The sequence below is a fragment of the Pholcus phalangioides genome, unplaced genomic scaffold (assembly GCF_987345545.1).
Source record: "Pholcus phalangioides strain wild (caught in Gottingen) unplaced genomic scaffold, Ppha-v1.0 ptg000013l_1, whole genome shotgun sequence".
In the NCBI taxonomy this organism is placed as follows: Eukaryota; Metazoa; Arthropoda; class Arachnida; order Araneae; family Pholcidae; genus Pholcus; species Pholcus phalangioides.
The window spans coordinates 13273690-13286602 of NW_028301606.1; the positions used below are offsets into that span (position 1 = coordinate 13273690).

Here is a 12913-nt window from a genome sequence, read left to right on the forward strand (position 1 = left end):
TTGAACTTTCTCAGCAGCACCTGTACAAGTTGTTTTTTAGAGTTGTCTCTTCCATTCCCAGACGCTTGCATGTGCCACAGAAAACAGTTGAAGTGAAGTTTTTCTCTGGTCGAATGGATCAGCATGGGAGCTACAAATTGAGACACTAATTTTTACACTAAAACTTAAGCCAGCGTCACTGCTTTTTGATCAGGAATGGGATACATTTCCAGCACTTGATAAAATATATTGCCACAAGTATGTACTTCGGGCCATTGTGGGTTCTGGGTAACAGTCCGAGGATGTCCAGGGCGATTCTCTCAAATGGTGCACTATCGTTGTAACAATGAAGGTGGATATGGGCCCCAAAGCAGAATGTTTAGCACTGTTCTGCGACGAGCCCCCAGCTGACTGGAAATGTTCTGTGGTAAAAATCCCCATACATGTAATAGTGGTTTTTTTTGCACTTTTTCTTAAAATTCTTCCGAATTGTTCTGCAGTAGCGCTAATTGTTCTGTGACGTACGTCACAGATTTTAACACATTCTGCCTTGGGGGATATGAGTGCACTTCAGTGGGCCTTTTCAAGCACCACAGATGTCAGTTCCTGCACCATTTCTCCACACTGGTCCTGCACTTGCCCCAATAGAATCACTCATGAATCTTTTATAATATCTTCTGTAATACCGAAAAATTAAAGAATAATTGAGAATATCCGGTATGCAAAAGGACCTGATTCGATTCCCGGAGGAGACAAATCATTTTTCTTTCCACATATCTGTTTCGACATAACCATCCAGAAAATTAAATTTCTCAATATTCATTTTTCTTTTAATTTAAATTTTTTTACTAATTTTATTTATATTATGAAATATCAGTTTTCATTGCCTGAAACATTCACAACAAAACAATTTTTGGTGTAATCACCCCCAATGACAACTTTTAGTTTGAGAATATTCTCTTGGCTAGGACGAGAGATTTTAAAAATTTGATGAAGATTTTAGAAACTTTTCTTCAATATTCCCATCTTCTTGACAGGAAGAGAGAAGGTGACAAAAATATTCTTGAGTGTATTCTTACTGAAAATAAGAATTATTCTCACGTTACTTATAGAGATTATTTATCATAATGCATGTTATAACAAATATTCTTGAGAATACTCTCTGGAAGGACTATTATAAATAACTGAAGAATATTCTCATCGAGAGAATATTCTCCTAAACACTATTCTCGATTATTCTCTACACAAGATATATTGCAAACTGGCTATACATATAGAGATGCTGATTTTTTGGAAAGTTCTCAAAATTTTCTGATAAATTCAGCATATATATGCTCCAAGGAAAAAGCATCTAAACTGCAGGATTCCCACTCAAAAAATTATATAAGTAGGACCCAGGAAGGAGGAATTCCCAAGACAAAATCATAGCCTTTTGGGAAAAAAACTAAAAAAATTTTTTTAACTAAAATTTTTTCATATCACTACTTCAGTATTACATAAGATTGACTCGAGCCAAAGAAAAATGACAGAAATTACTTGATTTCAAAAAAAAATTTTTGGCCAAAACAATGTACTAGCAACCACAAATAATTATTGTCTCTTCACAATATAGTGTATTTATTACATTCTCTTTTTTTCAGTAGTCTTTTAAAGTCCAGACAGTGTCACTCTTTTCCTCAATGCACACCAAACTATGAAGACATGTTATGTTTTTTTTAAGAATGACACTCCTTTGAGACCACTTTAAAAAAAGAAACAGCGCAAAATTTTTAAATTATGCGGTCCAATGTAAAAAAATAAGTCAACTTGGTTTTACTGCACTGTCCGTCCTTTTTAAAGGGATTTGTTTACATTTTACTGTTCAATGCCAGCAAGATAAATTTTGAAAAATAAAGCACTTTTGCCTCTAACTCTTCCCAGAGCTTTGTAAATACTCTTCATGCTTCTGCATGTCTTAAAAATACAGACGCCAACTAATGCAATTTGGGTAGCATCAGAGTCACAAAACCTAAACAAGACCCATGTATCTAACTACTTTGTTATGAAAAATTGTTTTTTCATAACAAAGATATACCTATACACGAAATATACACAATAATTTTGAATAATAAATATTAATTGCTGTACAAGGAATAGTCCAAGATCCTGTATTAAATAAAACTTTTTATCCAGACACAAGTTTTTACTACTAAAAACAGACAAAAAAATGAGTTTTTTAACCCTCAAACTAAATAGGGATGAGACAATGATTTTACCGATTAAACTGGGATGGACCATTAAATTGTTTCAGACCGATTAAATCAATTGTCCCCCTACCTCAAGTGAATCCATAGAATCCTATGTTACACCTGTAGCTTCTATCGGCCATTTGAACCATTCCATCATCCGGGGGGGAGGGGGGGGGGCAATATTACCTTGCATTTCATCCGTGGGTTGAATTACTCAAACTATTTAGTAATCAACAGAAAATTTCATATCCCAATACTAATTTTCTAATCACTCAAATGCCCAAGATTTGTTAATCCTTGCTGTAATTTCTCAAAAAATAAATCTAGTTTTGTTACGTGTCATTCTGCTCAACCAAATAATTCTCATTCTAATTAAAAGGGTTTGCAACAGGAGGGGGGGGGGGGTGTACCATTTTTGGTACCTTTGAGTCAATCACGTCTGATCCATCTAATTAAAATTTATTTTATTTGGTGTAAAACAAAGGTAATTCCAGCAATTAGTTCCCGTGTTACTCAACAGATGAAACTAACACCAATGTAAAATTAGAACAAGAATTTGGATTTGAATCCTTAGTCCAATGGAAGAAAAATAAAGCTAACCCCTTCTTGCCACAAGCCCTTTAATTACCAATCTCTTAAGCAATCCTGTTATCATGAATGAATTTTTCACAGAAAAAAAATGGGATATCGCTGTAAACATTATTCAACTGAATTTGCACCTTGAACATACACATTCCTCTGCAGAATTTCCAACATCAGTTATGTGCAGTAACATGTTGTGTAATGGGTGTGTAAATAAGTGGCTCTAACATATTTATGTTGTCAGAGTTGTGCTTGCTTCCTGATATGCAGGTGATGCCATCAGTCTTCCATATTTTGAAATTGTTGTGGGAAAAGTTGATGTTGAATGATTGAATTTTTATGTTACTTAAGTATCAAGTTGAAGGGCTGTCTGCACTCTGTGAAAAGACTTTTTCTAATAGAAGATCAGCCCGCATTCATGCCCCAGTTTAAAAACCACAGAAAATCAACCATCTTCAGCTTCCCTCTCAACAAAGTTCAAATCTGGATCCCCACGATGACAGTTCAGCATCATGCTGCACTGTGTGGTGCATGAATATCAATCAATCTATGACTGGTTGATTATGAAGGCTGGACATATCTGTTGCCTGAGACGTGTAAAAAATTTTAGCAGGAATGTTTTCCCTCCCCCCCTCAACTACATGCCTAATGCTATTATTCAAAATACTTAATTCCAGAATGTACAATTTCAAGTTATTAAATTTCTATAGATTTGTCTAGCCCTCAATACTGTTACCATAAACAGCAGAACTTAAATTTCAATGCATACTTATTTATATAAGCTAGATTACCTATTTTTTTAATATAAAAATTACTTATTAGTAAATCTTTCCCCCATATTTTAATAGAGTCCTACATAAATGTGCACAAGATCCTAGTAATTCAGGGCTTGACAAATCGAGAAAAAAAAGTCAATTAAATTTTAGGAGAAACGTGTATTTTTCCCAAGTTAGTGATCACATTCTGAAAGTTTTGGTGCCAATATCAATTTTTTTTATCACAGTGATCTGGTGTCTGATTTGTCAAGCCCTGTAGTAATTGACGTATTTGATAAAAAGATTCTCACCTCCATCTTCAGATAAACTGCAGATGATGGACACCACTCCATGAAGATCAACTTTGCTGGTAACTTGTGATAACACATCCACAACTTTCCTTGCAGCCAATTGTCTACAAACAAAATTTAACCATTAGTCATACACAATGCATATACATCAAATGAATGATTGAAAAGGTGAACAAGTTTTATGGCAACGTTCGGCTTTTGAATTTCATCTGCTAAAAAAACATACAACAATGATTGAACAAAGAAGGTAATTTTCAAGATCAGGACTACATAACCTTTGGAATTCCACTCACAGGCCATATATCCTATTCTCCCCCCTCACAGCAAGCATTCAGGAAGATCCAAGTCAGATTCTGAATATATCTGGCATCTGAACCATTAAGAATCAGTTTTTGAACCTTATCCTCTGCATTTCAGGATTCTGTTCATGAACTATTTGAGACAATTTGAGCTTTATGTTTGTTTTTGCTACCGGTAATCTTGAATGGGTTGGTCTGATTAATTGCATCTATAAATTGTTAACTGCAGTTGGAAATTTCAGTTTGATCGATTCAATTACAATTTTCATAAGTTTGTAAATCAACTTAAAATGATGGTTTGAATGAAAAAAATCATTCCTATAAATAACATTTTAGATAAGTAACCACATTTCTTGAATCTAATAGTATCAAATTTTTGCGGCAAGTCAATTAAAAAAAATACAGAAATGCGTTGTCTCTGCATGTACAAATTCCTAGTTTCTAAGGCTGGGATTTTACACTATAAAACTTTAAAAATACAACCAATAAAAGTATTGGTTACGTTTGAGCGAATTAACCAATGCGCTTATTGTTTTTCTCCAAGTTTTAAAGAAGATCTTTTACCAAACTTTTATAACATAATCCTGGCCTAAGGGAAACAAACTCTAGCCTGATCAGCTTTATTTTGGAAATCTGGAAATATCGGATTACTTCAGTAACCCAGAGACCATTGTAAATGGTCTTTTGGGATAACAACCCCTTCCTGTTAATCAACTGCCAGTGGGCAGTCAGCTTTCATTCAAAGTCTGATAACAGAAAGCAGAAGGGGAGAGGCATTATTGAGTGGAGGGAAAAAAAATTCTTCCTCCTTTGTTTATTATTTTTGATATTGGGGGAGGTGGGGGGGGGGGGACATTTATCCCCTCACGCCCAATCGAGAAAAAAAATTCTTGAAAATCGATAGCAATTTCCAGAATATTTCAACTAGATTACGATTTCAGATATGTTATTTCAACTAGGGTAGTTATAATGTGGATCAGAAACTTAACAGAAACTGCTTAAAGGACTAACCTAAAATTACCCATTTTCTAAAACAAATTCCACGAAATTACTTAAGAAATTCCAGAATATGGCACAATATACTCAGCATAGTAAATTTCATGTGGGTGGCCAGAATTTCTCAACGTATTTCACTATTTTTTCACATCCATAAACAGGTGTGTGAAATAGATAAAATATATTTTCATAGCATCAATTATTATTGATACCAACACTGCATTTGTTATGAATGGTTAGCATTCAAAATATTTGATTAAAATTTGACTAATTGATTAAAAATTTTTGATTGAAAAGTTAAATTCGCTCAGCCTCAATCAGCTTTTTTTCGTGTTGGATGCTATAAATTAGATGAGTTGAATGGACATATGAGAATCGAAGCATGAAATTTTGATGTGAGAAATTTTGATCAAGCATGTAAAATTAGAAATAAACACAGGACCCCAAAAACAGAATGTTTTGCATTGTTTTCCAATTTATCTCACTAAAAATACTATGCAGAAAAATTCTCGTAAGTGCCTACACAGAGTTCTTTTCTCGAAATTCTTGAGATTAGATTGTTCTGTAACGTACATCACACAGTTTGACATATTCTACTTTCGGAAAGCAGAACGAAAAATAAAAAAATGGCACTGCAAAAGATGTAATACAGCAGTTCGTAATCATACAATGTCAATCTTTGAACATCAGGGTATGGAAAGAAACATGTTTTTAATTAAATCAGATTTTTTTGATTAAAATTAACTGACTGCTTATTAAAACAAATCGTGTAATTCAGAATGCATATCTTCATATCACCCAACTCAGGGTTCTTAGACTGTGTGCCTCCGACCTTTAAGAATGCTGTGTCTTTATAAAACAGTTCTAGAGAGCCCCAGAGCTGACAAATAAGCATTGAATAGGGAAAGGGGACACCATGGGTGGAAAAAGTTCGAGAACCCCTGACCTGCTTTCTTCTCCTAATCGCTCAAATATTTAAAATTCAGCATTAATGAATATTGTTGAGCCCAAATTACTTTCACGGATTAACATTTATCTTGTAGTGAATGAGTGGTGGCAACTCAGTATCACATGCCTTAAAAATACAGAAGACAACTGAATGCTATTGGGTAGCATCAGAATCACCAAACCTAGAATTGGCCTATGTATCCAACTGCTTTCAAATGCAAACTGTTGTTTCACCTATTTGCACCATAATTTTGAATGATGAAAGTTACTGTCCAAGACCACGAAGTAATAAATACAAAATTATTTTTCCATCCAGACAGAAGTTTTTAATGACTACTATACTTGTTGAACTCTCAAACTACGCAAATGAAAAATTAATCAAATGTTCCACATACCCCCCCCCCCTCTAAATTACCTTAAAAATGATACAATTTCTGCTTTGGCAGAATCATTAATTGCATTCTCTAACATTTGTAATATTTGGCAATATAACAATAATTTCCTGCCCAAATAAAATCAATTACACAAATTTTGTCAATAGGATTTAGTAAAAAAGTAAGACATTTCACCAAAAAGTAAGAAAAGTAAGACGAGTGGGAGCCCTGGATGCGGCTTTATAGTTCAGGCCTACACACTTTTCTTTCATGGATTTAATAAGGTTTGTTTTAAAAAACATGCAAACTCGAAATTTATACAAAAAATAAAGTCAAAAGCTCTATGATATTTATGTTGGTGCAACATCTATTTTTATTTTGAATCAGCAATCATGGCATACAAGTCAAGGCTTTATACAAAATAATTCTTGTTTTTAATCAGGGGAACCCTAGTGCCACATTCTAATGCACTGAAAATATTTAATGCAGTTTAGTCAAGAGCGCAACTTCCCATATTTTTCTGCAATTTTTTCCCATGCACAAAATCTAGAAATAAAACAGCTTTCTTTCTGCACTGTACCTAAGGATTAAGTTCAAATATACATTTCTCCCCACCAAGCTCTTCTATACTTTTAATCACGAATACATATCAGTTAACATCATACCATACTAGGTTACTTTTACTTCAATATCATTGAAGTTATGTAAAGAAAAAAAAATTTAAATGACTTAAAAATGAATTTTTTTTTTAAAAAATGAGTGATTTTAATATTGATTTAAATCGACGTAACCTGTATAGGAGCACCAAGTTCAAATCATGTTGTGAATACCACCCTTAGATATTTTCAGCATTGAGAACTTCAAGAGAATATTTCTTTCAAAAATCTTCAACCCTTAGAACTAATTCTTGTCAACAAGTTTAACCCTTCTGGCCTCATTTAAACACAAATAGGCATACAAGTAGGAGAAAGACAGGAAGTTTGGTGTCAGGAATAGAAATGAGACTTTATTTCTGCTATACATAGCTTTCAAATAGCTATCAACATACCTTCGAATTCACAGGTCTAAAATGTTTAAGACAAAAGCAACCCATGCATAAAAGCTGAGAATTAATATGATCAAGCTTTGTATATGAATATCTGACGAATGATTGTCAGCTGATGTCCCAATAGCCTATCAGTTGACCTCATGACTCCAATAGGGCAGGTGGGAACTGGAGGGGATGTGCAGCACTGGAGAGCTAATGTTATTTTTATTTCATTCTCTTACACTGTAGGTGCACTGCAAACAACCATTGTAAGTTATTTTAAATATGAAAAAATCATCTCTAGGATTTGGAAGATCTTTTTCCATATTTATGCAAACCGATTACAAAGCTCAATACTACTTGAAAATTGAGAAAAATATGCTACGCTCAGAAACACGAATGCAAACCCCTATTGAAACATATGTTGCTAAGAATTTTAGGGAAATGACACTCAGGGTAAACATTCAAATGTCATTTTCCACTCTTTGGAAATTCACGCTTCACATTGAATGTTCAATTAAATAGAACTCCAACCTAAGCTTGAAAAAGATTAAACTTTTTTGGCATAACTTTGCTGATAATGCAGGTTTTATAATCTATTATTGAAACAGTAGATTGTCAGTTTTCTTAGGCAGGTTTCGGGTCCATTTCAGGCATTTTCAACACCTTTTTGCCTGCCTACTTTGGCCATTTTTGGTGCCCTAATTCCGGGCTCTGATTTCATTCGCACCTACAAATGGGAAACAATTCAGATATTTTTCTTCCTTTCCCACCCAAAAAAAGTGAGACAGCCAGATTCCACACAGGGCCTGTTTCCTCGCATGGGCAGGTGGAGCACGTGCCCAGGGCTCCCAATCAGCTACCTTTTTTATTGTAGGCACGCGCCTCCTCGCCTGAAAGACGACTTTCCAAGTGTTTCCCAACCTGTGGTCGATATCTGTTCGGCAGCTCTTCGTATAGCCCCAAAAGTCCGTTATAACAAGTATGGCATATAACGACCATCGATATAACCCAGTGTTTTGTAGGTGACTGTCAAAGAAGTTACAACATCGGATTATAACGAAAAGTCCGTTATGACAATTTTTTCCAAAGATTGCGAGCTGTCCTTATAATGGACTTCTACTGTATTTGTCCAGGACAGGAACTCATGAGAAATAGGAACTTGGTTTGCATGCCCCCAAAAAAATATTCCACATTAAAATAAACCTTGGGGATGACAGAAACCTCTATAAGAATTAGAATAGCAAACAAGGTGGTGGACCTGAGAGACTGGCTTTCTCCATGAGAAATGGGGTGGAGAATGACTGTTCTGGTATGTGCCAAAACATTCCTACAGGGGTCAAATACCAAAAACATTGGAGCCAGAGGTCTTCTCACAGCCATTTTCCCCTTCCAAAGCTTGTCTTTGCTGCCCCTACTATGTGGCTTGCAGCTTTTTTTCCCCTCGCAATTTTTTTTTCCTCTCCTTCAGAACATACAAACGGAGAAGGGATGGCGCAGTCACTACGCACAAGGAGAGAAACAGCGGCAGTGGGAACAGGGTGGAAAGCAAAGGAAGGGTGAAGCACAATTCCCAGAAAGCCTTTTTCCTTCCCCTCTTACCACTACTTTCTCTTTCCTGCAAGTAGTGAAGAGTTGGATGGCCTGGTGACCGCAGGATGGAAAGGAGGCAATGAATGCATGCATAGGAAGTACATCTTCCAGGGGCTTATCTATCCGTAAGCAGGCATGGTCATTAGGTGAAGAGGGTGTTAGAGTTGCATTTGTACAGACGTGGATCTGGACTTCAGTGTTATATCCAAAAAATAATTTTGAAGACTGATTCCACCGTTCTCCAAAACTTTGAAGGGTTAGTTTTGTAAAAATATAGGTATTTTCCATAAAAACACGCATTGAAAACCGCATAAAATTTAAAGGATTACGTATCTATGCGTATTGGAAAACGCAGCAAACAACCTCGATAATAACCTCAATCGGGGGGGGGGGGGGTTTATTAGAAAACTCTGCTTAGAAAAGTGAAGAAAAAAAAGTGAGGTTGGCCATGTTTTACACCCGAACTCTTAATTTAAAGCACTCCGTTGACTATGAGACGCGACCAGTCTGATACGCTAACTTAAAACCGTATTCACACGAATATGTTGTTGGATCTGACAGCCCAGCAATTGTGTTCTAAAATTAGTAGCGTCGATATCCAAACTCAGAAAAATTCAATTCCTTCACACTAGTATTGAGGATTTGTAATCAAAGCCAGAGTCACTTCATTTCTGAAAAATATTCTAACAAGTAGCGCCTTGAAATAATCTTAGTTCACGCGGGCATTGTTTCATGTTTATTCTTTCGTTTTCAATAGAACGACGATTTGAAATAAAAATTGTGAATTCATGGATTAATAAGATACAGTCGAATCCCATTATAACGAACTCTGAAAACGAAGAAACCACTTCGTTGTAACGAAATTTCGTTATAAAAGGGATTCCAGGTTTTTGCATTGTTTCTATGTATGGTTAATCGATTATTCTTTTGTCCCAGTGTCGGTAAAGAAAAAGGGTTTTGCTGTATTATAGAGTACCTATGAGAAAACTGCCTCGGTTTAATTGAGGTTTTCAGATTAAGAAATTATGTTTTTGGTTGTATGAAAATTAGACTTCATTCTCGAAGCCGATTTGTTAGTGAGCGGAAAAAGTCTTGCTCAAGAATATTTAGAAGAGGAATAAAAAAAATCCTAGGCACGTTCTAAAACAATGTACCAAGCAATGGCAAAAAATGAAAATCATAACGGAATAAACAAACGTGTAAATCGTTTTTTTGAACGCATTGCATTGCAGTAAGACCCGAAGTTAGCGATAGATGGGACCGACGCTAAGTGCGTATAAATCGGAGTACAATTTTGCTTACAAATACATAAATAGTGGTTAATTCCAACCCTCCAAAGCAGAATATGCCCAAAATCTGTGACGTCACAAAACAATTAGTTGTACTGCAGAAAAAAGCTGGAAGAATTATAAGAAAAAAAGTGCCAAAAACACTATTATGGTGATTTTTTGGCAGAACATTTCCAGTCAGCCGAGAGTTCGTTGCAGAACAATGTAAAACATTCTGCTTTGGGGATTATATATTTTGGGGTCCAATACTTCTGAAAAAACACCCGCGATTTCGAAAAAAAAAATTCCAATAGAAATGCACGTTTTCCAGCACATTAAAATATTGATTTTTTAAATCGCTCCAAAATATGCACAAACAAGTCACGTGTAGTGCAATACTTTTTTTTTGGTAGATGGAGAAAACGAGCTTCGCGTATTAAAGCAGGGTAATGTTAATGTTTATTTTTATAAAGTGTCACAATCAGTTCAAGGTGAGTGACCGGATGCATCGTCAATAAATTTTGAATAGCATCATTTTGAACTCAACGTATTAAACGGTGATCAAGCTGCTGGCTGGATCAAACCATTCTTTAAAAATGAAAGGTATATTTCTAAATGGTTGCTAAGTTCAAATTGGTTTTCAAAATCTGACAAAGTTTCGATCTTAAAAGTAAAAACCGGGGAAAGTAGCTTATAACACCTTAAAAATCAGCTCAGCTACATGTGTTCTGATTCAATGGACCCATATAATTTTATCACGATTTACTTACAGTAGACTCGCTATTCTACACATCGGATTCCGGTGTGCCGGGTTACCGAAATCGCCTTACTGGAAATAGAAAAAATTCATTTTAATAACAAATTTCTGTGCACAGCCACGCTGTAACATGTTTTCCTCTTCTAAGCTCGAAAAACCCCCACTCAATACGCCGTATTATTCGGAGTCAAGTATTATTTTTCCATAGCGACTATAACCCCATAACGCTTACGAAATGGGTTGAATTCGTTAAACAGACTTTTTCACAGAAAATTACATAACTCCGAAATCGCGTAAATCGAGGTACAACTGTACTTCACTACCAAAATCTCATGGCATTCATCGAATCAAATACAAAATCTATTAATATTGAGAGCACCAAGTTCAAAATTAGACAACCAAAAATTTCAGAGCGCGATTAACTGACATGCCAGCCAGATTCTGACTTTCACCAGCTACATTTTGGATATTCCAGTATGAAAAAAAAAAATCCCTCTTCCTTTTTTATCACCGGAAATGACGGTTAATTCTCCAAGTCAGCATCCGATTGGCAGGGCCGAACACAATCTGGCTCCAAGGAAAATGAGTGCTAAGGTCCGTTGTCCTTATCAAATGTCAACACAGTACGTTGTTATCGGATCTTTCTTCAGATTGCGGAGAAACACTTGTCCTCCCAAACCCGAATTCCTAACAGCTTTAGCGAAAATTAAGTGAGAATGGATGATGGAATTCGTAGCGTTCTTTCTTCCACTCGGCGGGTACAATAACTTCATGCAAGACCAAGTTTTTAAATTTCAAGCAATGATATATTACAATCCACATATATTAGGATCAGGACCACAAGCTGTATAGTGAACTATATTGCTGAGATCAATTTAATCCCTGCTTATCCAAGGTGGAAAGAAAAAAAAAACAATGGTCAACAAACTCACCTTCCAAATTCCCCAATTCGATTAATTATACTTTTAAAATTATTATGCAGCATAAATCAATTTCCCTTCATTAAAATCGAAAATTCATTATTTTGATAAGTATCGCTTGAACTACAATAAACATTGTGATACGCAAATCAGAGGGTAGATGCTTAAGACACTAGCAGACCACAGCATCAGAGTTTTGCAAAATTTGTCATATGGATCAGTCGGCCAATTCAAATGATATATTGGGAGTGAACGCTGCTACACTTAAACACTGTTTACCCACCGGATTTCAAAATCCTTGTCAACAAAGTGAAAATCGCGAATGGATAGCAATTTTCTTCAGAAAAAAAAATCCTGAGTAATTTTTCACTACCTCATAACGTCAGAGAGGGACCAAAATATGGGTATAGGCGACTAAAATTCTTTGTGTATTTCTACCAAATTGAAGACCGAGAGTAGCACAAAATGTTTGGAATTTATGGCAATACAGAATTCAATTATTTATTGGAATTATAACAGCATATCTACCAACATGGTCACCATGCCCTGAAAAACGTTTGGACCTTTTTCTTCGGGTAAAAAGTTTTTTCTAGCGCCTAGATTTCTATGCGATTATTTCAGCCGTCACACATACTGTAATGGCATAGAAACTCATTCAATTGTATCTACTTGTAGTTAACGGAACACGTTAGATATTAGCACAGAACCTTGTAACTAAACACATTCCCAACAAATTAAAAAGATCTCGCTCCTTAATGCTGTGATATCAGGCACCAAAGTATTATGGACAATAATTCCAATACTGTACACTAGGGCATTTCAAATCTAAAAAAAAAAAAATAGTTGTGTGCGTTGAGCATATAGGCCATTCCGAAA

General features: G+C 35.4%; 1 protein-coding gene across 3 annotated transcripts in view; it reads right to left on the bottom strand.

Moving 5' to 3' along the window:
• LOC149078630 (serine/threonine-protein phosphatase 4 regulatory subunit 1-like) overlaps nucleotides 1–12913 on the bottom strand; it is a 147208-nt gene that overhangs the window by 28565 nt on the left and 105730 nt on the right. For all 3 annotated transcript variants that reach the window (XM_089240769.1, XM_089240771.1, XM_089240770.1), the window contains one exon: nucleotides 3856–3959. In XM_089240769.1, the coding sequence (XP_089096895.1) occupies nucleotides 3856–3959 (104 nt within the window). The remainder of the gene's footprint in view (nucleotides 1–3855; nucleotides 3960–12913) is intronic.